The sequence below is a fragment of the Trichechus manatus genome, unplaced genomic scaffold, assembly GCF_000243295.1.
Source record: "Trichechus manatus latirostris isolate Lorelei unplaced genomic scaffold, TriManLat1.0 scaffold00015, whole genome shotgun sequence".
NCBI classification, from domain to species: Eukaryota; Metazoa; Chordata; class Mammalia; order Sirenia; family Trichechidae; genus Trichechus; species Trichechus manatus.
The window spans coordinates 22,525,491-22,551,970 of NW_004443951.1; the positions used below are offsets into that span (position 1 = coordinate 22,525,491).

The 26,480-nt window shown below is 43.2% G+C and overlaps 1 protein-coding gene across 1 annotated transcript in view; it reads left to right on the forward strand.

Moving 5' to 3' along the window:
- Positions 1-26,480, forward strand: part of DLGAP3 (DLG associated protein 3) — a 40,429-nt gene that overhangs the window by 10,307 nt on the left and 3,642 nt on the right. The window contains exons 4-6 of the mRNA XM_004371963.2: positions 9,325-9,538; positions 9,818-10,131; positions 10,541-10,626. Of these exons, the coding sequence (XP_004372020.1) occupies positions 9,325-9,538; positions 9,818-10,131; positions 10,541-10,626 (614 nt within the window). The remainder of the gene's footprint in view (positions 1-9,324; positions 9,539-9,817; positions 10,132-10,540; positions 10,627-26,480) is intronic.

The following is a 26,480-nucleotide window of genomic DNA, read 5'->3' on the forward strand; positions in this document are numbered from 1 at the left end:
ATGTTGGCTGTTGGCTTTGTATAAATGCCCTTAATTATATTATATAGCCCTTAATTATATTCCTATTTTGTTGAGAGTTTTTATCATGAATGGGTGTTGGACTTTGTCAAGTGCCTTTTCCGTATCAATTGTTAAGGTAATGTGGTTCTTGTCTTTTGTTTTATTTATGTGATGGATTACATTGATTGTTTTTCTAATGTTGAACCATCTCTGTATACCTGGTATAAATCCCACTTGGTCTCTCCCTCCCCCTGCCACTCAGTCCGGTTCCTCAACTCTGCCTTTAATGTTCAGGGCTCCCGGATTGCCACATATAATCGAATCACTTGTTTCTTGGGTCTTTGTTGTAAGAGGGTCCACCAGAAGCATCTAACTGCTCCGCCATCTTGGCCCCACCTCCCTGCTGCCTTGTTTTGGGTTGACTGAGTTTTCTTTATTCTTCTCTTCACCAAATCTTCTTCTGGTTTGGTAGTTCTGTATTCTGTTTCAGTTCTTTTCTGGTTGCCCTTAAAATTTTAATGTGAATGTTTGGCTTAGCCAAGTCTAAAATTGATAATTTTTTCTACCCTCCCCTGGAACAATTGCAAACACCTTAAAACCATAACCAAACCTGTTGCTGTTGAGTCAATTCCAACTCATAGCGACCCTATAGGACAAAGTAGAATGGTCCCATATGGTTTCCAAGTCTGTAAATCTTTACAGAAGTAGACTGCCACATCTTTCTCCCTCAGAGTGGCTGGTGGATTCAAACAATTGACCTTTCAGTTAGCAGCAGAGTGATTAACCACTGTGGTACCAGATCACCTGTTCCCTTCTTAGAGGTACTTGCTGCACAGTATTTTAGTTCTACCTTCTTTTTACCTCTCCAAATTAGTCTCTATGATTGTTGTTACTTTTTTATGCTATTAGTATTCTATATATATTAGTGATTATATATACTCACATCTGTATGTTTTTCCCCTTCACTGTACATTCATACATCTCATTCCTTCCCCCTAAAGTATATCCTTTAGTAAATTTTTTCAGTGAATGTCTGCTAGTAGCAAACTGTTTTTCATGAAAATGGTCTTTATTTTACCCCCTCTAGCTTATTATAGAATTCTAGTTCACCATTTATTTTCTCAGTGTTTTGAAGGTATTCCTTTGTCATCCATCTTCTATTATTGCTTTTGAGAAATCTGCTGTCAGTCTAATTTTCTTTCTGTGTAGGTAATCTTTGTTTCTTTCTGACTGCTGTTACAATTTTGTCTTTATTTTTGGCATTCTGCACTTTTACTTTGATATGTGCATGTGTGCTCCCTGAATATGATGATTCATGTCTTTTGTCAGTTGTGGAAAATTCTCTCATGATTACTCTTTGCATGGAATTTTTTTTTCTATCATTTACTTTCAACCTATTTTTGTTTTTAATCTAAGCTGTGTCTCTTTAAAACATTATTTTAGTTGAGGCGAAATTCATATAACATACAAATAAGCATTTAAAAGTGTGCAATTCAGTGGCATTTAGTGCATTCACAATGTTGTGCAGCCACCATTTCTCTCTGGTTTCAAAACTTTTTCATCACCCTAGAAGAACAGCTGGTACCCATTAAATAATCATGCCCTATTTCTCCCTCTCTCTATCGCCTGTAAAAGTCTATTGCCATCAAGTTGATTCTGACTCATAGCGACCCTATAGGACAGAGTAGAACTCTATCCCCAGCAACCATGAATCTGCTTTCTGTCTCTATGCATTTACCTATTCTAAATATTTCATATAAACGGAATCATACATTATGTGACTATTTGTGTCTGGCTTCTTTCACTTAGCATGTTTTCAGGGTTCATCCAAACTGTAGCCTGTATTGGTACTTCTTTCCTTTCATGGCTGCTTATTATTCCTTTGTATATATATTAAGGTATTCTCTTGTAAACAGCATATAATTGGATCTCGCTTATTTTTATCCAGTCTGACAATCTCTGCCTTTTGAATCAGACTGTTCTGTCCATTCACATTTAATGTGATTATTGGTATGGTTGGATTGTCTCATATTTTTGTTCCTTTGTTTCCCCTTTACTGCCTTCTTTCTTCTTTCGTATTAAATAAATAATTTTTTTAGTGTACCATTTTAATTCCTTTGTTGATTTTTTACTATTTTTTTTAGCTATTTTCTTAGTTGTTGCTCTAGAAATTACAATGTGCATCTCATCAAAATCTAATTCTGTAAAATATAGAAACATCGCTCCAATAGATCTCCATTTTCTCTGCCATTCTTTGTGTGATTATTGTCATATATGTTACATGTATTTGTATTATAAACCTAACAGTATGGTATTATAATTATTGTTTTGTACAATCTTATGTCTTTTAAAGAATTTTAGAAAAATACACCTATAGTTTTTTTTTTTTTTTTTACCTTATATTTACCATTTTTGGTGTAGTTTATTAGTATTTCTTGTAAGATAGGTTTGCTAGCAATGAATTATTCAGTCTGTATTTATCTGGAAATGTCTTTATTTTGATTTCAATTCTGAGGGATAGTTTTGCTTGATACTGAATTTTTGGTTGACATTATTTTCTTTCAGCACTTTGAATATGCCATTGCACTGCCTTCTGGCCTTCATTGTTTTTGACGAGAGGCTAGTTACTAATCATATTTTTGTTTTCCTGTATGTGGTGAATTGTTTTTCTTTTGCTTCTTTTAAGATTTTCTATTTGTCTTTGAACATTTTGACTGTAAGCTGTCTGGATATGGATCTCTTTGTGTTGCTTACTTTGGGTTCATTGAGCTTCTTTGATCTGTAGATTAATGTTTTTCTCACATTTGGAAAGTTTTTGGTAATTGTTTCTTCAAAGATTTTTTCTTCCCCTTTCTCTCTCTCCTCTTCTTTTCTGGGACTCCCATTACATGGTATGTTCAATGTTGTCCCGCAGGTCTCTGAGGCTCTATTTGCTTTTAATCCAGTCTTTTTTATCCCCATTCTTCAGTTGGATAATTTCTACAGATGTGTCTTCAAGTTTTATTTCTTCTGCTGAGCCCCTGTAGTAAAAAATTTTGTTTCGGTTATACTGATCTACTCCAGAAATTCTATTCGGTTAATTTTTTAAAAAATAATTTCTATTTCTTTGTTCAGATTTTCTATTAATAAAGTCATTGTTATCATGCTTTAAGTCTTTAAACATGCATTTCTTAGTTATTAGAACATATTTATAATAGTTGTTTGTAGTCTTGTCTGATAAACTCAACATTTGGAGACATTCACACTTTCCTGTTTATTTGCATGTTTCATAATTTTTGTTAGATACTGAACATTTTTAGATAATATCTTGTAGCAACTCTGGATTCTGACTCTTCTTCCCAAAAACTGTTGTTCCTTTGTTCGTTTGCCTGGACTAAATCTGTGAAGTCAGCTTCTCTTGCAACATGTGACCTCTGATGTCTCCTCTCAGTATTTTTTTTCTCTTGTTTTTATTTTTAAGCCTGGCTTCCTAGGGGTTGCCCCTGTTTCTGCCTAGTTTAATATTCAGCCAAAGATTGGTCAGAGGTTGTGCTTAAAAACCTCAAGCTAATAGGGCTTCTTCTCTCTGTTTATAGTTCTATGTATGGCCTGGGCAGTGCAAACTTCAGAGTGTTTTCAAGTCTGCCCTGGCATTTACTTTTTTCCAGGTTCTCTTGTGCGTCCTCTGCATGTATGCACAGGCTCCATTGGCCAGGTATGTGTGGGTGGCACAAGTCCTTTCTGGTCTCTGCTATTCATGCACATAGCCTATAGTCAACCTGGGTTATGTGGAGAGCTTGTCAAATCCCCTGTGGCTGTCTCATCTCCTGGAACTCCCCATTAAATCCTCAGCTAGTCCACCTGTCCATTGCTTGCCTCAAATAGTACTGCAATCCCAGGTTAGCAGAGCTGCTGGCCTTTCTTGTTCTTGACACTATAACTGACAGTGCTACAAATCAAGTGAGTCCTCTGGAAGTGGCATTGAAGCAGCTGGTTTTCACAGCCTGTGTCACCCTTGCTGAACTATTTTGTACTATTAGCGCTCGGGGGTTGGGGAATGGGAGCAGTCCTAGGCAAGAACACCACAAACACATGCTATTCTTACCTGTAGTTGAGTAATTTCCAAGAGTAAGCACTTCTTTGTTGTATGCCCTTGGTCAGTTATCAGAGTGATGAAATGGTTGTTTTTGATAGTTTTGTCCAGCTTTATAGTTGTTTTGGAGCATAGGATTTGGTGTCCTCTTTACACTGTCATGCCTGAAGTCCTAAGTCTGGGAAATTCTCAACCACCATCATTATATTTTCAAATATTGCCTCTTCCACATTCTATCTAGTTTCTTCTTCTGGAACTCTTGTTAGTTGTATGTGAGACCTTCTCATTCTTTCCTTCATGTACCTTAACTTCCCCTTCATATATATACTTTTTTTTTTTTTAATCTCTTTGACTCCCTGTGTTGCCTTCTGGATAATTTCCATACCTATCTTCAGATTCACTAATTTTCTCTTCAGCTGTGTCTCAATTGCTGTTTAACCCATTCAGTGTGCTTTTAATTTCATTGACTTTTTTTTTTTTGTTTCTAGAAATCTGATTTGATTCCTTTTCAAATCTTTCCTGTCTTTTACAAAGTATTTGATTTTCTCCTTATGTTTTCAGTTTCATCTTTCAGGTCTTAGAAATTTTAAACACAGTTTAAAAGCTATTCTGTTTTAGCTAATGTAGTACTGCTTCTGTAACAGATAAATCCTGAGTTCTCAGAGGCTTAACTCAGTAAAAGTTTAGTTCTTGCTTTTGTTACAGTCTGTATTAGTTATCTATTGTCATATAATAAATTACACTTAAGTGTAGTATCTTAAAACAGCAAACATTTATTACTTAACAGTTTCTGTGGGTAAGGAATCTAAGTGCAGCTTAGCTGGATGTCACTTGACTTAAGTGTTTCACAAGGCTGCAATGAAGATATTGGCTGGGGCTACAGTCATCTCAATATGTGCCTAGATCCACTTACAAGCTTATTAATGTGGCTGTTGGCAGGTCTCAAGTCCAGATCCTTGATGGCTATTGGCCAGAGACATCAGCTCCTTGTCACATGGGGCTCATCATAGTGTTAATCACAACACAGCAGCTTGCTTTCCCCAGAGTGAGGGCTCCAAGAGAGAGACAGTGAGAGAGAGTGTCCAAGTTTTTTTTAACCTAAGCTCTGAAATGACATCCAGGGACAGATTTCACCTGATTTGCAAGGTATGCACTGACTTACCACATCAGATGTGGTGAAAATCAGGTGAAATTGTGCACTACAGATTAGTAAGCACAATTAAGTCTGTGCATACCCTGCTTATTGGGTACTCTATCCCTTGGTCACATGCCATTGCATCTGCCATATTCTGTTCTTTAGAAGTGGGCCAGTACATCCAGTCCACATTCAAGAGGAAGGGATTACACAAGGATGTGAATACCAAGAGGTGTAGATCATTAGGGTCCATCTTAGATGCTGTCTACCATATAGCCCAATGTTAGCTCATTTTCAGTGGAGCTCTATTTGTGAGAATCCGGAACAGCTGGGTTAGGAGTTGGTCCCCCAGGAAATACTTTACAATTGCTTCTGTTAGGGGTATTCCTGGTCTGGGATCATTTTAAGTTAATTTTTAATTTTGGGGTCTAGCCCATGCAGGCTGTATAAATTGAACTTGTGTGTGTGTGAGGGCCAACTGATGGTTACAAATTCTTAGGAGATTTGCCTTCCTCCACCCAGGGCCTAGGCTACAGACCAGCTTCCTTGTCATCAGCCTGTGCTGATTTTTTATTTTTTTTCCTAGTCTCTCTTTTCATCAAAGGTTTTCCCTTTTGTGGCTTTATGTAGGCTCTCATTGCCAATATCCTGATTCATGTGGATCCAAAGCCTTACTCTTGTGCCTGAGTGGGTGTTAAAACCCAAGCACTTTGGTTACCGGGAGAAGCAACCACTGCCCCCTCCTCCCACTTCCAGTGGTCTGTTTGCAGCATTGGCTCACACAGTTAATATTCTGATTTTCTGTCTCTTCTTTGCTTTTGTCCACTGGGGACTTAACATTGCTTTCTTGTGAGCTCAGCTATGCATATAAAACAACATTTGTTATACTTTATCCAGTGTTTTAAAGTGTTTTGAAGTGGGAGGGTTTTCAAAAGGTTATCTAAACTAAATAACATGTGTAAAGTATGCAGAATGTCACCTGGCCCCCAGATGGACCCACCAACTATAGCGTGGACAATTCCAATTAGATCCAAACGAGGTATTGTCTTCTAAATATCCTGCACCTTTGCAAATGGCTGCTGATTCTGAGTTCTGATTTGGAGAAAGCCTAAGGTTCTCATTCCCCAAAAGGATTCTTTGACTTGTACCCTATTGCAAGCAGGGGTTGGTAGTACTAGGGTGGAAAGAGGTGGGGGATGATAGAATTCAAAGTACAATGTTACAATTTCATAATCATAATACAGTAAAGATCAACTAGGCGCAGCATTCCTCTGAGAATCCATACGAGTCTGTGTTTCTCTTGGGTCCTTGCCCATGACTTCGTCCAATGTCCTCTACATATAATCCATTGGGGTAGGAGAAATTTCTCTTGGGATCATTGACAGGAATTGTTGTGGTCTCTTGTTAGAACATCAGAAACTCCACTTGGCCAGTAGAGATAGGAAGTGTGTGGCACTGAAGACTTGCTCACCTTCCCTCTGTCTATCTTGAATGCAGTTGGTCATGGGTATAGCCTATGGGTGGGATTCCAAGAGCTTCAGAACCTTGAGAAAGAGAAGCCTCATTCTGAGAAGCATTGTCACTTGATTTAAGAACCTTCTGTTCCTCACAATAATAGCTAACATTTATTGAATATCTGCTATATGTTAGATATTATGCTTAATGCTTTCCACACAGAAGAGGGCTAGGGACAGAGGGGTGCAGAATGAGATTCCATCTAGGCCTAGTATCCAGGCTCAGGACAGCAACTCTGTCTGCTAGGGTTAGTCAGCTCCCCTGTGCTTCAAGAGGGCCCCTCTAGGCTGGATTGGTTGTAGCTGGGAGTGTCCTGAGCCTGGCCCAGAAATAGCAGGAATTAGATCACTCCTGAGCTGCAGGAAGCACCCTGGCGACTCCTGGTTCCTGGTGCCTCTGGGGTCCTGGGATAGGAAGACTGAGAGGTAGACTTACAAGGAGTCATGGTGAAAGCCACAGCTGTCCCAGGAATTTGGCTTGTGCAGTCACACATGAGAGAACTTCAGCTTCTACAGGATCCTGGATTACTTTTTCCATGGTTTGTGTGTTCTGTGCCTTTACAATGAAGTTCCTTTAGAAAAAGCTGCAAAACGATGTCCAGGTAGTTATTCTTTTTAATTACTCATTGGAACCACTGAATCTGAACCTCCAGCAAATTTGACTCTGAGCTTCCAAGCAGCCAAAGCAAACAGAGGTAGATAGTTAGGAGATCCCTAGGTTCAGATTCTAGGGTTGGGCCTGAGTTATTGTAAGTTTCACAAACTCCCCAGGAGATTCTGATGCTCAGTCAGCTTGGCATGGGAGCCAGAAAATTTGGCATTTAATTCTGGTTTTACCACTTCCAGTCGGTCATCCTTGGATGATTCATCTGCCCTCTCTGAGCCTCAGTTTGTCCGTTAGTAGAATGGGATGGAAATTCCTGCTTTATCTGAGGGAGGATCTAGTGAAATCATGTTATGCTTTAGAGGCCAAGTTATGGGAACACTGAGCTGCATTTTACATATGGATCAAGCCACTCTTTGGGGCCTCCATTGACTGCACATAAATGTGATGCCATGAATCTTTCCTAGGAAGATGTCATCAGATGCAGCCATGGGATACTTGTTACACTCATTGTGATGACCTTGTCCATGACTTCATCCAATGGCCTCTACATAATTATCCACCAGGGTTGGGGAGAATTTCTCTTGTGCTCAGTGACAGGAATTGTTGTGGTTCTCATGAGCACCTGGTCTGTTGACTGAGTGCTTACTATGTGACAGTAACTGTACCTTGTGCCTCACATGTTTTTCTTTGAGTTCTCTCAATAGCCCTATGAGGATGGTCCCATTATCACTCCCATTTCACAAGTGAGTAAACTGAGATCCACAAACTTTAAGTAACTTCACAAGGCCACACTGCTAGGAAGTGGCAAGGCCAGGTAGGTCTCACTCCATAGCCCGTGCAGGCAACCATCAGGCTATACTCCTCATTGCTTTGGCTGCTTGGAAGCCCAGGGTCAAATGTGCACCTATCTTGAGAATGCATGGGATTTTGTCATCTGTGCTGATGGGTGTAGAGCTTACCTCTGGCACCATCTTCTTTTCCTCCCTTCGTTTTTCCTTTGTGCCAGTTCTGTCATGTAACGCGAATGAAGCTGCAACTTCTGTGGTAAATTTAGTCTTAGTGCAGTGTTGTGCAACACGGTTGCATGAGCAACATTTTTGTTTTGCTTCTTTCTTACTTGCTTTAATTTTTTAACACCATGGATCACAGAATATCAGAAACAAAAACCAAAACCTCATCTGGCAATGGCTGAGCTTTTCTCAGATGACAAGGTCAGGGAAGGAACGAATGGGCCACGTCAGAACCTGTTAGTGGGCAGAGGGTAGAGGAAGGCTTGGAACACTCCAAGGTTAATTTTTGCTCCATCACTTACCCATTAATTTCCATTCTGCCAGTTGGTATATATCTCTATAGGTTGCTTTCAATCAATTTTCTAACATAGTGAGTTATAAATAATAAAATAAAAGTGTCCCCGCCTGCAGTCCCCAGCCCCCATATCTGGGCAGAAGGGTGGATGCCAAGTCCCTAGTCCCAAGGGGCTGGGACTAGGTAGAGAGAGGAAGAAGGGGTGGTCTGGAGACGTTCAGGAGATGTACAGGTGGGGTTGTTATTGTTAGGTGCCATCAAGTCGATTCCAACTCATAGCCACCCCATGTGACAGATAGAACTGCTCTATAGGGTTTTCTTGGCTGTAATCTTTACAGAAGTGAATCGCCAGGTCTTTCTCCCACAGAGCTGCTGAGTGGGTTTGAACTGCCAGCCTTTCCGTTAACAGTCCAGCCCTTAACTGTCTGTGGCACCAAGGCTCCTTACAGGTGGGGTGGGGGGTATTTAAATGAAAGACGGAGCCCCAAAGGCAGACCCGCGGGCAGCACAGGGCAGAGGTACCCCCAACTGTCTTTGCTTCTGCTCTCTAGCTAGGGTTTTTTTGAAAATAAGTGCAGGAGAGTCACAAAGAGTCACAGCCTCTGCAGATCTGGATATGCACCTAAGGCAAAGCGCCTCCCCCACCCCACCCCTGCACCTCAGTAACTGTCTTCCTGCCCCCTGTCACCAGCTCAGCGACGAGCTGAACCAGCAGCTGGAGGCCGTGTGCGGGTCCGTGTTTGGGGAGCTCGAGTCCCAAGCGGTGGACGCCTTGGACCTGCCCGGCTGTTTCCGCATGCGGAGCCACAGCTACCTCCGGGCCATCCAGGCCGGCTGCTCTCAAGACGACGACTGCCTGCCCCTCCTTGCTGCCCCCGCCTCTGTCTCAGGGAGGCCCGGCTCCTGTAAGTACTCCCTCTCTGCCCCTGGCCAGGCCCTAGGTCAGAAAGCGCCCTGGGTTCTGGTTCTGACCCCTGCCACAGCTGTGCTGTGTGGCTTTGGGCAGACCACTTGCCTCTCTGGGCCTGATGACGAAGAGAACAATCTTTGGCTCTAAACATAGCAGCACGCGGAGTATGCGTGGCCGCTGAGTCCTGTGGGACCTCATGCGTGTGTTGGGTGGTCGGCCCCAGACGGCTGCGGAAACGCGTTTCTCATCAGCTCTCTGCTTTCCCTGCTAATAGCCTTCAACTTCAGAAAGGCCCCGCCCCCCATCCCACCGGGCAGCCAGGCCCCGCCCCGCATCTCCATCACCGCCCAGAGCAGCACCGACTCCGCCCACGAGAGCTTCACCGCAGCAGAGGGACCCGCCCGGCGCTGCAGCTCCGCCGACGGGTTGGACGGCCCCGCCATGGGCGCGCGTACCCTGGAGTTGGCGCCGGTTCCATCTCGGGCCAGCCCCAAGCCCCCCACACTCATCATCAAGACTATTCCTGGCAGGGAGGAGCTGAGGAGCCTGGCACGGCAGCGGAAGTGGCGGCCGTCCATTGGGGTGCAGGTATGGGAGGAGGGACGCCAAGAAAGGTCCAGTCCCTGGCCGGTTGGAATGGGTTGGGGGTCCAAGGGGCCTTCTGGATATATAGATCTTCTCCATGGTTTGCTCTGTGCTGCAGCTCTCCCCGGTACCTGGTCTTCGCCAGGGCTGCCCCAATCAGCCCCAGCCCACCCCATTGTCCTTTGTCCTGGCACCATCGCTCCTATTGGCGAGTGGAGAGCGGTGCCTGGTGGGTGCCACCTTGCTACCTCTGACCTCTTGGATCTCTCATCTTGTTCAGCCAGACTGTCTTTGCAGAATCTGCCAGCTGGCTTGGGGCTCACCCATTGCTGGCCATTCTCCCTGGGAAGATTTACAGGGCAGGAAGGTCCCTTGGCTACCTCCAGCCACTGACAGTCCACCCTGCCACCAGGTGGAGACTATCTCAGACTCAGACACAGAGAACAGGAGCCGAAGAGAGTTCCACTCCATCGGTGTACAGGTGGAAGATGACAAGAGGTAGGTCAGAGCGGGGCCATCTCAGGGTTCCTTAGGGGAGAAGGCGAGCGAGGGCTTCACTACTCCCTCTTCCTAGAAGGCAGATGAAGCCTTTTGAGCGAGGAAGAGTCAGAGCAGCCACAGAGGTTATCCCCAGAGGTGTCACCTGGGCAGTTGTCAAATCTAAAGTGAGCCCTTGTATCCATGCCTGTCCTAGGTGCTCTTAGGCAGACAGGAGATACACAGCATGTTGGGGGTGGGGTGGGGGGATAGAGGTCTCTAGGTGGTGCAATGGTTTGCTCTCAACTTCTAAGTGAAGAAGGTTGGCAGTTCAAATCCACCCAGCGGTGCTGCAGAAGAAAGGCCTGGTGATCTGTTTCCATAAGGATCACAGCCAAGAAAACCCTGTGGAGTGCAGTTCTATTCTGAAGCACCTGGGCGTTGCCATGAGTCAGATTTGACTTGATGGCCATGGATTGCTTTTTGGGGGGTGAGGGACAGAGGTAACAAGCAGGTGCTAAACAGGCCTCCAACAATTGTCCTTTACCAGGGGTAACAGGATCCTGCCAATCCCTCGTTACATCCTGTGGTGTACAAGTATGTGAGCTCAAAAAGAAACAAACGAGAAGATTGCCTCTCAGGGGCCCCTGGCAGATACAACACTCCTCCTCACTTGGCTCACACAAACATTTAAGCAGTCGGGGGTACCTCTTATATGCCTGAGTCTGTGGTGTACAAGAGATTGTAGAATTACCCGCAGACACTATCCTGGCATTAGGTAGCCTCAGAAACATTGCTTCCTTAATTTCCAGCTGAAAAATTAGCACTGGGAGCTCTAGAGGAAATACTGGGAAGCAGCCCTCTGTTGTGAGGTTCCTGTGGGAAGACACTTTCTCTAATGGCCATGTGGCAGTGCCATCATAGCCCATCTGCTCTTCAGGATGTGATGCCACCAGGCCGGTGACCCTAGGCATGGTTTCTGGGAACCTGCCTGGGGCTGGCTGTAAGGGTTTCATGGTAATCTGTGATTCCCAGACCACATACCCTCTAGAGGAATAAAACTAGAGTCACGGTAGCAGTCCCGGGCAGCTGTTTCCAGTTGCCATTGTTGAACCTTCAGACCTCCCCTCAGAGTTCCCCCGACTATGGTTGGGAACCCCTCGCAGTGCCTTGTGTGTGTGCCTGCCCAAGTCTTCTTGTGGTTCCTGGGGGATTCACCATTTTTCTCCATTCCTGCTTTGGCTCCCTGCAGCTTCTGGGGTTGTAAATGCCTTCACCAAGGGTGCCCAAGAGCTGCCCTTGCTGCCCCCATCACTCCTTAATCTGCTCTCCTCTGAACTCTTAATGTTCCACAAAGATCACAGCAAAGTAGCACCTTATGGCAACTCCTTAAGTCCATGACTTGAATTCTTGACAGATGGGGTAGGAGTCATGGCCAGATGCTGGTCTATGCTTAGCATCCTGTCCCTACCGTGGAGCTGCCCATGGACCATAATGTGACCCCATGTGCCCCCACTTGCTTCCTCAGGAGGCTTCTTGGTCCCTCATCCAGATAGATCCCTGGGGTTCCCCCACCCCCTTGACAAGCCTGAATCCTGGGAAGAGTGCAGTAGGTGCTGTAGCTGAGACTCCTGCTAAACCAACAGTCATTCATTCATTCAGTGAATACTTATTAAGCATCTGGCACTTATTAATAGGATTATTAAGGATATGGCAACTCCTCTGCACTGTTTTAAATGCACCACAGATGTGAATGTTGCCCTCATAGAACTTATGGTCCAGAGGGAAATCAAGGCAATGAATAAATAATCCATGAATAAAATGTATTTACACTTTATGGTATCATATGCGATGGAATATTATTATACTTATGGTGGGATATGAAAGAAAAAAGGAGGAGCTAAGAGAGAAGGAACTTTACTTAGATTAAGCGAGTGACATTTAAGCTGAGACTTGAGGGATAACTAGGAACACTTGGGTCATGATTGGGGGGAAAAGTGTTCCAGGGAGAGGGAAAAGCATATGCAAAGGCCCTGAGGCAGGAGGAGTTTGGTGTGCATCAGCAACTGAAAGACATTAAGTGCCTGGTGTGGAGTGACTAAGGGGACCAGCGAGTGGTAAGGGAATGATCTGGAGAATAGGCAGGGGCCGGGTCATGTGGAGTATGGGTATGATAGAAAGTGAAGATTTAATTGTAACTAATGAGTAGCCATGAAAAAGTTGAAGAAGGAGTGTGACATGATTTAATTTATATTTACAAAAGATCACTAGCTGCTGAGTGGAGAGTGAATTTGAGGGAAGTAATAGTGGAAAATAAGGAGGCTGGTAAGGGGGATTTTTCATGATCCAAAAGAAAGATAATGGTATTTTGGACTATGGTGGCTATTGTGATTGAGGTCTTATTTCTTTCTGCTGAATTTTATAATTGGAAACTGCTAGTGTATGGATGCACTATTAAGTTTATGTTGGTTTTGTATTCAGCAACCTTATTGCTCTCGCTCATCCTCATAGTTTATCTGAAGATCATGACAAGTTTTCTATATAGTCAGTTATAGTTTCTGCAAATGATAATTCTTTTCAGTCTGTATCCTTTTTATTTCTTTTTCTTGTAATAATGCACTGAATAGGATTTCCAGTTCATTGATGACTGGGTAGCATGCTTATCCCATGCCTAACCTTAATGGCTATGCATCTCAAGTCCCGCTCAGAAGTATGATCTTTGCTACAGATTTTGATGGATACTATTTATCAGGTTAAGGAAATTCCCTTCTATTGTTAGTTGACTAAGAGTTTTTATTTTATTTTTTAAACAGAAAACGAGAGTGAAATTTTATTGAATGCTTCTTCAGAATCTACTTAGATGATCATAGATTTTCTTCTTTGATCTGTAATGTGATGAATTTCATGAATAGATTTTCCATGTTGACCCATTCTTTCATTCTTGGGATAAACCCTGCTTGATGGCATTCTCAGTTTGGATTAGGTTTGACTGTGAGTAACAAGGCCTCAATCGTGTCTTAAACAAGATGGAAGTTTCTTTCTTTCCCACATTAAAAAAAAAAAAACAACAACAAACAAACCTGGATGTAGGAAGTGCAGTGTTTGGATCCCAGGCTCCTTCTGTATTGCTGCTTCTTCACCTTTTGTGTATTGTATCTAAGAGGCTGGGGCAGTGGTGGTCCAGTGGTAGAATTCTCGCCTTCCATCTGGAAGACCCATTTTTGATTCCAAGCCAGTGCACTGCATGCACAGCCACCACCCGTTTGTCGGTGGAGGTTGAGTGTTACCATGATGCCGAACAGGTTTCAGCAGAGCTGCCAGACTCACATGAACTAGGAAGAAAGGCCTGACAATCTACTTTTGAAAATCAGCCAGTGAAAACCTTATGGATCACAATGATCGGATCCCCAAGCAATTATGGGGATGGTGCAGAACTGGGCAGCATTTCACTCTGTGGTGCGTGGAGTCACCGTGCCTCCACAGCAGTTAACAACAACGAGGGGCTGAAGTTGAAGTTCGGCTGTCGTGTCTCCATTCTGAGCAGCGGGAAGTAGGAAGGAAGGAAGAGGGGTGCAGGCCTTCCTTTAAAAAACAGACATCCTGATAGTTACACACAACATTTTCACTTACATCACGTTGGCCAAAACTTCATCACATGGCAGCACTTAGCTGCAAAGGTTGTGGAATGCAATCTTTTAGCTGGGAAGTAATGTGCAATGTGTGAAGTCCGTAACTAAAAATCAGGATTCTTATGGCTAAGGAAAAAGAGAAGAATGGATAAAGAGAGCCGTAGCAGTTTTTGCCATAGTCTTGACATATTATTTTTACATGCATTGCTGGATTTGTATAGCTATTACTTTATTTAATATCTTTATATCTCCTTTCATAGGTGATATTGGGCTACACATTTGTCTTTATTGTCATTGTTCAGTTCAGGTATTAAGGTTATACTAGTTTCTAGGAGCGCTGGTGGTGTAGTCGTTAAGCACTCAGCTGCTAACTGAAAGGTCAGCAGTTCGAACCCACCAGATGTAGCAGTCTGCTTCTGTAAAGATTGTTGTTAGTAGCTGTCTAGTCAGTTCTGACTCATAGTGACCCTGTGTGCAACAGAACGAAACACTGCCCAGTCTTGCACCATCCTCACGATCGTTGCTGTGTTTGAGCCCATTGTTGCAGCCACTGTGTCAGTCCATCTCGTTGAGGGTCTGCCTCTTTTTTGCTGATCCTCTGCTTTAGCAAGCATGATGTCCCTCTCTAGGGACTGGTCCCTCCTGATAATAAGTCCAAAGTACATGAGGTGAAGTCTCGCCATCCTCACTTTCAAGAAGCGTTCTGGCTGTACTTCTTCCAAGACATTTGTTTGTTCTTCTGGCAGTCCATAGTATAGTCAGTATTCTTTGCCAGCACCATAGTTCAAAGGCATCAATTCTTTGGTCTTCCTCATTCATTGCCCAGCTTTCACATGCATATGAGGCAATTGAAAATACCATGGCTTGAGTCAGGCACACCTTAGTCCTCAAAGTGACATCTTTGTTTTTTAACACTTTAAAGAGGTCTTTTGCAGCAGATTTGCCCAATGCAATGTGTTCTTTGATTTCTTGACTGCTGCTTCCTTGGTGTTGATTGTGGATCCAAGTAAAATGAATCTTTGGCAACTTCAATATTTTCTCCATTTATCATGATGTTGTTTATTGGCCGGTTGTGATGATTTTTGTTTTCTTTATGTTGAGGTACAATACAGCCTTGGAAACCCTATGGGGCAGTTCTACTCTGTTCTAGAGGGTCGCTATGAGTCAGAATCAAGTTGACAGCAATTTTTTTTTTTCGGGCGGGGGTGGGGGGGGCGTTCAGTTGCCTAAAATGAATTTGGTAGCTTTCTCTGTGTTTCTAGTCTTCGGAACAATTTGTGTAATTCCTTAAAGGTTTGGTAAAGGTTACCTATAAAACTACCTAGGCCTGATGCCTGTTTGGAACAGAAGAACTTTTTGAACTACAAATTCAGTTTATGTAGTGGTTATTGATCTATTCTGGTTTTCTTTTTCTTATTGAGCCAATTTTGGTTGTTTATGTTTTTCTTTAAAAAAAGACCACTTTTCAAAAATTGACCGTTTTCAAAATTATTGGCACAAGATATTTTTAATTATAATTTTATGAATTTTTATTGTATGTGTAGGTTATGGCTCCTTCTTAATTCCTAATACCATGTATTTATGCTTTCCCTTTCTTTCTGGATCAATCTTGCCTGAGGTTCATATATTTTGTCCTTTTAATATAGTCTTTAAAAACTAGCTTTTGGTTTTGAAAAGCATCTCTGTTTCTTTTACCTTTAGTATTTCCTTTCTTCTACTACTTTTGTGTTTGTTATTTCCTTTTTTCTACCATTTTTTTTTCTTCAGCCTCTTGAGTTGAACGTTAACTTTCAATATTTCTTATTTTCTAACGTGCTTTTCAAGGTATAAGTTTTTTTCTAACTAGATTACTGTAGCTGCTGCTTATAAGTTTTGAGGTGCAGTATTTTCATTGTTCAATTCTAAATCATTTGTAACTTTCATCATAATTTTTAAAAATTAAAGAAATATATAGTCTTCATTATTAAACAATTGTATTTCCAATATAGAGTTTTCTGCTAAAAAGCGTTTATCTCCATTTCTCTACTAATTATCAGCATTTTTAGAGCATTTGTATAAGCAGATCCTCACAACCCTGTGAGGTATGCTATCACTCCTAGTATTTTTTTCCCCACTAATGAAGGCAGAGAAGGACTCTTGCAGGATTATACAAATCTTTGCCAAAATTAAGAACTATTGGTCAAAAGCTCTTTTCACTATAGCCATTCATTTTACAAAGTAGAAATAATATACTATAACCAGTTAGTAGGAGAAAAAAAGAAAAAGGAGAATTTCTGCATTGCTTAAATTGGCAAAATGAGGTGGAATGGCTAATTGATACTAAAATTCATAAAAATGATTTAGGAAAGCATGAAATGTAGCATTTTATTCTACTGTTTATACTGTTTATATCTTAACTAAGCTTGTCTTTATCTTACTGGATCTAATTTAATCTGAACATAGTTTTTTAAACTATCCTTTTAAATACACTAGACATAAATCCATTTTATTTTTGTTATTATGTATTTTTTATAATTTTTATTGTGCATTAGGTGAAAGTTTACAGAACAGATTAGTTTCTGTTTCGATAGTTTCTACCTAAAATGTTCTATGGCATTGGTTGCGTTCCCCACAAAGTGGTAGCACTCTCTATTTCCACTCTAGTTTTCCCATTTCTGTTTGTTCTGATTTGCTACCCTTTCCTGCCTTCTCATCTTTGCTTTTGGGCAAATGTTGACCTTTTGATTGCATATAACTGATTGTTCTAAGGAGCATGTTCCTCTTGGGTGCTATTGTTTATTTTATGGGCGTGTCTATTGTTTGGCTGGAAGGTAGTCTCCGGGAATGGCTTTAGTTCCAGTTCAGAAGGGTGTCTCAGGGCCATAGTCTTGGAGGTTCCTCCAGTCTCTGTCAGACCAATAAGTCTGGTCTTTTTTGCAAATTTGATTTTTCATTCTACGATTTTTCTTCTGCTCTGTCTGGAACCCTCTGTGATCCCAGTTAGAGTGGTTGGTAGTGGTAGCCAGGCACCATCTAGTTCTTCTGGTCTCGGGGTCATGTAGCCTGTGGTTAACCATGAATTATTTAGGATTTTTTTGGGGGGTGGGGGGAGGTTTCCAAATGTATGCTTTTGAGGGAGGCTACCTTTTAATTACTGATTTCTAAATTTACTGCTTTGTGATAATAGTATGTAATCTGTATGTTATTTATTCCTTAGAATTTGTTGAGGCTTTCTCCATAATATATACATATATCATATATATGGTCAAACTTATAAATTATATATTTCAAATGTTTAATTATATTTTGGATGATTGGTCTACTAGTTCTGAGAGAAGTGTGTTAAAAATGTCTCATCATGATTGTGGATGTGTTGTTTTCCCTGGAAATTTTATTAATTTTCACTTTAGCATGAGCATGTGCTGTTTAGAAGCATTTGGGCTTATGATTGCTGTATCTTCCTGGTGGGTTGGCCCTTTTATCATGCCACTATATCCTTTTCTATCCCTTTATTTTCAACCTTCCTATATTCTTGCGTTTTAGATGTGTTGCCTATAAGCAGTAGGAGCTAGAGTTTAGTAGACAGATTTAACTCATTTATATATATTTTGATTAATGGTTCGTTTAGACTTATTTCTATCATCTCTTTCAAAATGTTCTATTTGATGTGTTTTTTGCTTTCCTCCTCTCTACCTTTTCTGCCTTCTGTTGAATTAATCAAGTATACTTTATTTCTTTTTCCCTCCACTGGTTTGGAAGTTTACATTTTATTAGTGATCTCTCTAAATTTTTAACAAATATACTTAATTTCATATCTTTCTTATTTCATATTCTTAATTTAGATTTTTCTAATAACACATAATCTGTATTTCTGTCCTTCTCAGGAACAAGACAAGGACCTTGGAACACTTTAACTTCCCCCTTAAACTCTCTCCTCCCATCTTCCATATTATATTTATCCAGTATTTTGCTTCTGTGTCTTTTAAAAAACCCTGCTAAATTAGTTGTTTTTATATCTTTTATGGTTTGATATTTTAGATTTACAAACATGTTTTAACAATTTATGTGTTCACTATTGCTTATTACTGCCCACTCCTTTCTCCTGGGTTCAATTTCCTTCATGCTGAAGTACTGCTCCAGCTTGGGACCAGTTTTCAAGTTAATATCTCAGCTTGAGGTTTCCATATTTCATTCATAGTACTCATTGGAACCCCACACCCCCACACAAGGCAGCCTTAATGTTCTGATTTCTCGGCATCCTACTTCCAGGCCCCATTCCTGAATTAGTGGCATGGGTTTTTCAAGTCCAAGTTTGTAAATGAAATGGCCCTTCTTGGCTGCTGGCTCTACGCAGGGGTCTGGTTCCAGCTCGTTGTGATGCATAGGTTAGGGCCCTCCCCTCTCGTCCTCTCTCAGCATTACCATCTAGCCTCTAGTGTATGTCTGGTCTGCTCTTCCTGTGCATCACTTGGCTTAGACTCCCTCTCACTACTCGGGCTTTGAATTTCCTCTTTGTTTCTGATTTCTGAAGATTTCTCTTTCCTATATTCACACTTGGCGTTGTACTGAAAGCACCTTTTTGATTTTTACTTTATCCAGCATTTATATGTGTTTGGGGGGGTGAGTGGGAGCTTCCTAAGTTGGTTGAGTTCACTATATGGATCAGCTGTCTGGATGAGGCAGCAGATACGGAGACAAGGGACTGATCTGAGAAGCATTTTGGAGTGGAAGTCCAGTGGGGGCAGGAGCAGGCAGAGAATGTGGTCTTCCTTGTTCCAGTATTAGTGCTCAGGGAGGTCTTGGCAGGGCAGGGGTGGGAGTGGGGGGAATAAAAACCCAACCCATTGCCATGGAGTCAATTCTGACTCATAGCGACTCTATAGAGAGGGAAATAGTACTCAATAAATGTCTAAAGAACCAAATTGCCTGGGACAGGTTATCACACTGGGAATTGAGAGGGACTGACAGGTGGGGAGAGGAGAAACCTGGCACTTCTCTCTGGCCAGGCTCCCTTGCTTGTCTGCTGCAGGCATTCTTAGTTATGCACTTGTACCATCCTTTCTGTCCCTTATGTCCCTGATGCTTTAAGTCTGACTCACCACACACCATGGCCCAACTGGTACATAAAAGTGAGCCATGAACACCAGCAACTTTCTAGGCAAAGCTCCAGGACTAACCCTCCTACCCGTTGCTGCCCCATTTTCCTGGACTCTCTTGTCCTTTCTCCTGTCTCACTGGTCCCATTGTCTGTCTCTCTACTTTTGCCTTAAAAATTGCTAGGGAGGTAAGATCTGTCGTTTTCTGTCTTTGCAGGGTGTTTGTTCCCTGCTAACCTATTAGATGAGGAGTTCAGACTTACTGCCCCTTATACCTGAGAGTTGTCTGTAGAGACCTGTAGGTCTTTCCATTTGCTCATCATCAGTGGTGACTTGGTCTAGAAATATACAGGGATGGGCGATGGTACCCCATAGGCTCCATCTCTACCCCACCCCACTCAAGATTCATTTGTCCACTTGATATTCAGTTGTGCTGGGCACAAGGATCAAATTGTGAGCAGAACCATGAGTCTCTGCCCTTGTGAAGCTTATTGCCATTTTCTTCTAAGACTCTCATAAATGATGTAGAATTATAGCTGTGACAGATGTCACAAAGTTGAGGTGTGCACCATGGTTAGAGAGTCAGAGGGGTCAGGCATGGCTTCACTGAGGAAGTGACACTTGGGCAGAGATCTAAAGAATGAACAGAATTAATGAAATAAAAATGGGAGACAAGAGTGTTCAAGGTAGAAGGGACAGCATGTGTCAAGACCCTGTGGTGAGAGGGAGCATACTTAAGAAACAATTACCAGTTCTGTCTCAAGGTGTCCTACCACACCTGTCTTCCCAGACCCAGCGTACTCTGGGCCATGATAAAAGAATGCATCAAATGTGCTAAAAATTACAAGATTGTTCCTAAGGTCCCCTGTGGTCATAAATACCATGTTATTCTGCCTCCAACTTTCTCAAACCATGGGATCCCCTTGTGTCTTTCACTACTAGCTCCTTCCCACTAAGACCTTATCTTACACAAACCAGGATACCCAGTTAAATTTGTTTATCAGATAAACACTGAATACTTTCTTTAGTCTCAGTATGTCCCATGCAATATTTGGCACATACTTACACTAAAAAAAATTGTTGTTATCAGAAATTCAAATTTAACTGGGCATCCTGTATTTTACATGGCAACCTTACTTATCCCCACATATGCCCACCCAGTGCAGCCTGGAGAACTCTGTGCAGGTAGGCCTAGACTCCCCCTGGCATCATGGTCATTTCCAATTTTGGGACATTGGTAAGGGCCTGTGCTAAAACAACAGAGCCCCTTGAGCATGGGGAAGGAAGATTCCATCCTCGTGAAGTTATATTCCAAGAACAGTCCTGCAAAAACAATGAGGAGCTGGCTGACCACAAGCCCTGGTCATACACACCGCCTCTGTTCCACAGCATGCAACTCCAAGGACCATTCCAGACCTTCAGGACTCCTCCTAAATCTGCTCCTCTAGCCCCACCTTGCCATCACTCCCACAGGCCCCAGGCTGGGGTGATGGACTCTGGGCTCCTATGTCTAAGCTCTTAGGTGCTGTCTCAGAGATGGGCCTTCCCCAGAAAACTGGTACAATGCCTGAAATTGCACTACCCTTCCTCCTCCCTGCTCACTCCCCCGCCCCAGCCTGCTGACAAATACTCCTGGAAAAACCTCTTGACAACTTCTGGATGCTGAGCATTCCTTGCACACTGTGTCTCTTGGGATAATCCAGTTTCTTCCCAGAGACTTTTGTGCTATCCCCTAGAGAATCACAGCAGCAACGTCTCCCTGAAGTAACCATGATAACAACTCCCAGAATCGTCAGGAATGTGATCACTGTCACCCTGAAGAACTCAAGGGGGTCAGGGGAGCAGGTGAGGCTCTTGGCCTTGTGAGAAAACAAGGGGGAAAGCATTGATGATTCACAAGCAAAACCAGTTTTCATCCTGTGTTTCCAGCTATTGGTGAAGACCACAACAAGTACTGCCAAATCCAGAACTAAATGGAGACATAAGCCCTGGACTTCACTACCCTGAAAATTCATCTGTTATAATTAGAATCCCTGGTAGTGCAAACGGTTAAGTGCTCAACTGCTAGCCAAAAGCACTCGACTACTAGCCAAAAGATTGGCGGTTCAAACCCATCCAGAGGTGCCCTGGAAGACAGGCCTGGTAATCTGCTTCTGAAAGGTCACAGCTTTGAAAACCGTATGGAGCAGTTCTACTCTGCACACATGGAGTCACCATGAGTCGGAATTGACTCGATGGCAACTAACAACAGCAGCATCATAGTTAGATTGGGTTTGGCTGCAAGAAAAACTCCAAATGACATTGACTTAAACATCATAGAAGTTCATTTCTCTCTTGCTTAGAAGAAGTCCACAGGGAGTCAGTTGAGGATGGGTAGGTGCTCACAGTGTCAGAATCCATGCTCCTTCTATCTTACTGCTCCATAATCCTTAGTACTTGGTTTCTGCTTCATGTTCCAAGATGGCTGCTTGAAGTCCAGCCATCATATCTGCATTCTGGTCAGCATAAAGGAGGAAGGGACAAAGAAAGGCATATCCTCTCCTTTTAAGAGCATTTCATGGAAATTGTGCATACCACTTCAGCTTATATTCTATGGGCTAGAACGTAGCCACATGGCTATCCCCAGCTGCAAGGGAGATAGGTGAAAGAATCTTTATTCCAAGCGGCCACGTGTCTAGCTAAAAATTGTGGAGTTCTGTTATAAAGATGAAAGGGAGAATGGATGTTGGGGGATAATTAGTGCTCTCTACTATCCTTCCTTCCAACCAACCGGTCAATGTTTATGTGTGAGGAATTGTCCTAGGTGCTATTTAGTAAGGGACACAGATATGCAAATAACTGTAATACAATGTGATATGGAGTATAAAAGAGGATTTGTTCGAGTGCTGTGGGAGAACAGATGGAAACAATCAACAGCAATCATAATTATTAGTAACTACAATGCCCAAGCTAGGTCGTCAGTACTCATTCTGATCATTTTGTTTGTCCATCACCCTTTCTTTTCAGTGAGAGCTCCAAACCTTCCCGCTTCTCCATAATAGCTAACACCACTACAAGCCAGGTGCTATTCTCCGTTCTTTGCATAGATTATCTCACAATAATCCTATAAGCATTGAATATCATTCTTATTTACAGATGAGGAAACTGAGGCACAAGCCATAGAGTTGGCTTTTGGACCCAGCAGTCTGGCTCCAGAGTCCACATGCTTACCTGCTCTGCTATGCTGCCTCTCCTAAGGCTGCTGATTCTCATTCCTTCTCCCACTCCCCACAGACCTCCAGCAGATGACCTCCTCACTCACTTCATTGTGACGATTGAGGCCATCCAATGGGATCTCTCTCCACTTCCAGGCCAGTTCCCAACTTACTTGCATCTCTTCTTTTGCCTCTTCCACCTGCCCCTTCTCAGAGAGGCCATAGAGTGTAATGGTTTATGAGATGGCCTCTGTGGCCAGACTGCACTAACTTGATAACTGTGTCAGTCTTGTCTTGACAACTTGATCTTAGGGAGTCACTTAATTTCTCTAAGCCTCGGTTTTCTCATCTGTAAGTAGAGTGGGGATGGAACACATTTATCCATATAAAGTGCTTAGCCTAACACATACTAAGTGCTTAGAGGATTTAGTTTTTGTTATTTATAATCCCTCTTCCATATCCCATTAGTTTCCCATTGCTTCTGTAACAGATTACCACAAACTGAGTGGCTTAAAACAACACGCGTTTATTATCTCTTACAGTTCTGCAGGTCAGAAGTCTGAACTGGGTGTCACTGGCCTAAAATCAAGGTGTTGGCAGGACTGTGTTCTTTCTGGAGGCCCTAGGGGAGAATCCATTTCCTTGCCTTTTCCATCTTTTCAAGGCTGCCCACATTCCTTGACGTCCATCTTCAAAGCCAGCAATGGTGGGTTGAATCCTCACATTGCTTCACTCCAACCTTGCGTCTGTCATCACATTTCCTTCTCTGATCCTCCTGCTTCCTTCCTTCACATTTAAGGACCCATGTGATTACATTGGCCTCACCGGGATAATATAGGATACTCTCCCCACTTCAAGATCCTTGACTTAATCGCATCTGTCAAGTCCCTTTTACTATGTAAGGTAACATATTCACAAGTTTTAGGGATTAGGACATGAACATCTTTGAGGGTTCATTCTGTCTACCCCACAGGTTCTCTTCTCTCAGGATATGGTATTCAGGAACCATCTCAAATAAAATAAAATAAAGCAAACCAAACCAGTTACCATGGAGTTGACTCTGACTTGTGGCAACCCTGTGTGTGTCAGAGTAAAACTGTGCTCCACTGGATTTTCAATGGCTGTGATCTTTTGGAAGTAGATCGCCAGGCCTTTCTTTCAAATAAAATGTCCCTCCCTTCATGGTGCATCCCCTTCTCTTGAAGGCTCATTGAAAGATTTGTCTTCACTAGTTTTCTCCACTTCCTTATAACCCACTGCAGTCTGTGTCTGCTCCCACCACTCCACCAAAGCTAGTCTTGTTCTGATCACCAGTAGCTTCCATATTGCCAAATCAATGGACACTTTCAGTCGTAACCAGCCTATGTTGGCTGTCAGTTCCTTCTTGAGACCCTTCTCTCCCCTGTTTGCCTTTAGGTCACTTTCTCCTGGTTTTCTTTCTCTTCCTCTCTGGCTTAGACTCCACCTGCCCCTAAAATGTCTGTGTTCCCTAGGGCTTTGGACTTTTGGATCTGATCCATTGCTTTTCTCACCTCATCCTCTTTTCTTGGGTGATCTTGTCCCAGACTGCTGGTTTTAAATACCACTTGCACAAGGAAGACTGACTCCCGCTTGTGCTGTGCAAATCTCTGGCCCTGGCTAGGAGTGTTGGTGAGGACTGTGCTTCCGATAATCCTGTAAGCTTCTCAACTTCTTGGTCTTCCTTGAAGCAGACGCAGAGAGCTCAGTGGGGTATCAACTTGAGAACCATGAAACCCCTGGGAGATTCGTGCTTCTGTTCCAGACTGTGTGGGCTGTTTCCATCAAGACAGCACATGATCCTCTTAGGACCTCTTGGGACAGGGTGAAAGGCAGCAGACTCATTGGTGCCAAAGGACAGATCTGTGTTTACTGGGGATAACAGGAAAACAAGCAGGGATGGCAGATCTTAAATAATACATTTATTGGGGCAGCCTCCACCTCTACTTGTGTGGTTTACAGCTACTGGAGCTCCAGAGGAGCCAAAGGCTAACTGGAGCTCAAAGGCACAAACATATTCTAAGGGCGCCAAGGTGCATCCTTACAATGCAGTTAGACACATAAGCCTTTCACCAGAAGCAGAGAAAAGTTTAAGCAAATACTGGGGCTATCTCCAAGCATGAGAAGATTGTTAGTGGTCCAGCACTGAGGAGTGGTGTTGGGGTAGTAGGGTTCACAGAGCAAGAGGGAACTTGAGCAGGGAGTGGACAGGGAACAAAGAGAAGGAAGGCCATTTCAGGCAGGGGAATAGCACATGCAAAGGCTTAGAGACAGGACTAACTATAATCTGCTTGGGGACAAGGACACTGTAGGGGGATGAGGTTGGAGAGGAGCACTGCCTCCAGAGTATAAGGGCCTCAGATGCTAGGCTAGGAAGTTCAAACTTTATCTTGTTGTCAGGAGAACTATGGGAGGGCTTTGAGCAGGGAAATAACTTAGACAGAGCTCTGCTTTAGGATGACTACCCTGGTCTTGGGTGGGCTGATGAGGGATTGTCGGGCCCCAGATCTTAAAATATACAAGGTATAATTGTAGAGAGAATGAGGTACGTTGGCAGTTACTGGTCCATCCCCATAATACACACGCACATACACACATGTACACATATATATGTGTGTGTTTATATGTATATATAAAGAAATAAATGGATGGCCTAGATGGAACTCAGGTCTGACTCCTAGTCTCGTGCTCTTCCTCTGTGCTGTACAGAATGGAGACAGAGGTACCTGAAAGGAAGCTGATCCAGTAGTCAAGGTGGAGGATGATGCAAATCTTGACCAGGGCAGGGTGGTGCAGACGCCAAGGTGAAAGCCATGTGGGAGGCAGTGTGGATATGTTCTATCTTTCTCACTGTCTGCGTGGGGGCTGGGACATAGGGCTCTTTGGAGACTGCACATGAGTGCATCTCTCTTTTCTGGGTCCTGCAGCATCCTTCTGGGCCTGGTTGCTATGGCAACAGGCTCCCAGCAGGCAGCCCGCCAGCTGGAGGGAAGCAGGCAGGCAGTCAGCAAGGCCTGGGCAGCAAGAGGAAGGCTGAAGTTGTGGGGGATGGGGGAGTCTCTGGGAAGCTGGATGGGACCCTAGAGCTGACTCCCCAAGTCTCTCTCTCTTCTGACCTTGGCTTATACGTGGGTGGAGGCACCTTAGGAGACATGGACTTTTCTTTTTTGATCCTTGAATTTCCAGACTTCAAACTCCTGTTTGAGCCCCCACTCCGAATCTCCTGACTCCTACTTCTTAAAGTACTGTCTGGCCCCAGCCTTGTGCATCTTAGGAGGCCACAGACTTCATAGAAAAGTGCCCCCATGCTGAACTCAGAGAGAAAAAAAGGACAAGGCCAACTGACTTTCTGTTTTGCATAGGATTTGCATATTATTAACTCGAAGGACAAGAAATTTCCAGGCCTTATGTCATTCCTGCCAACAACTTAATTCAGCTCCACTGGCGCTGGCTGGCTGTGTCTGGCCAAACTCTGGGCTGAGCTGTGGGGATCCCTAGAGAAGTCCTCCCAGCCTCTGGCCCACCCCACCCCCAGCCACCCCAAGGCATTTCTTCTCCTGACGTTCTAGAGCTGTTGCAGTGGGACTTAAGGGCTTGGACTGTGGGCCCTGGCAAACCTGGGTCCAAAGTCTGGCTCTGCTGTTTTGTAGCTAGGTTCCTGGGGGGGGCCTCTCTGTGCCTTAGTTTACCCACCACTTGGCAGGGCTGAGGGCATACTAGTACAGCTGGTATAAGCTAATACAGCCATACCATTTGTTAAAATACTGAAATACGTCTGTATTCATTGATGAATAGCCGCTTCCTTGGACCTTTCCTTCAGACCCTCTGGTCCACCCTCTGATCCAGCCTCTACCAGGCCCTGCTCCAGCACTGTGGTGTGTGTCTGTTGTGATTGGCGTATTTCTGCATCTGTTTTGCCCATGTAGTACTGGTTGTTAAATAGCACCTCTGTCTAGAGG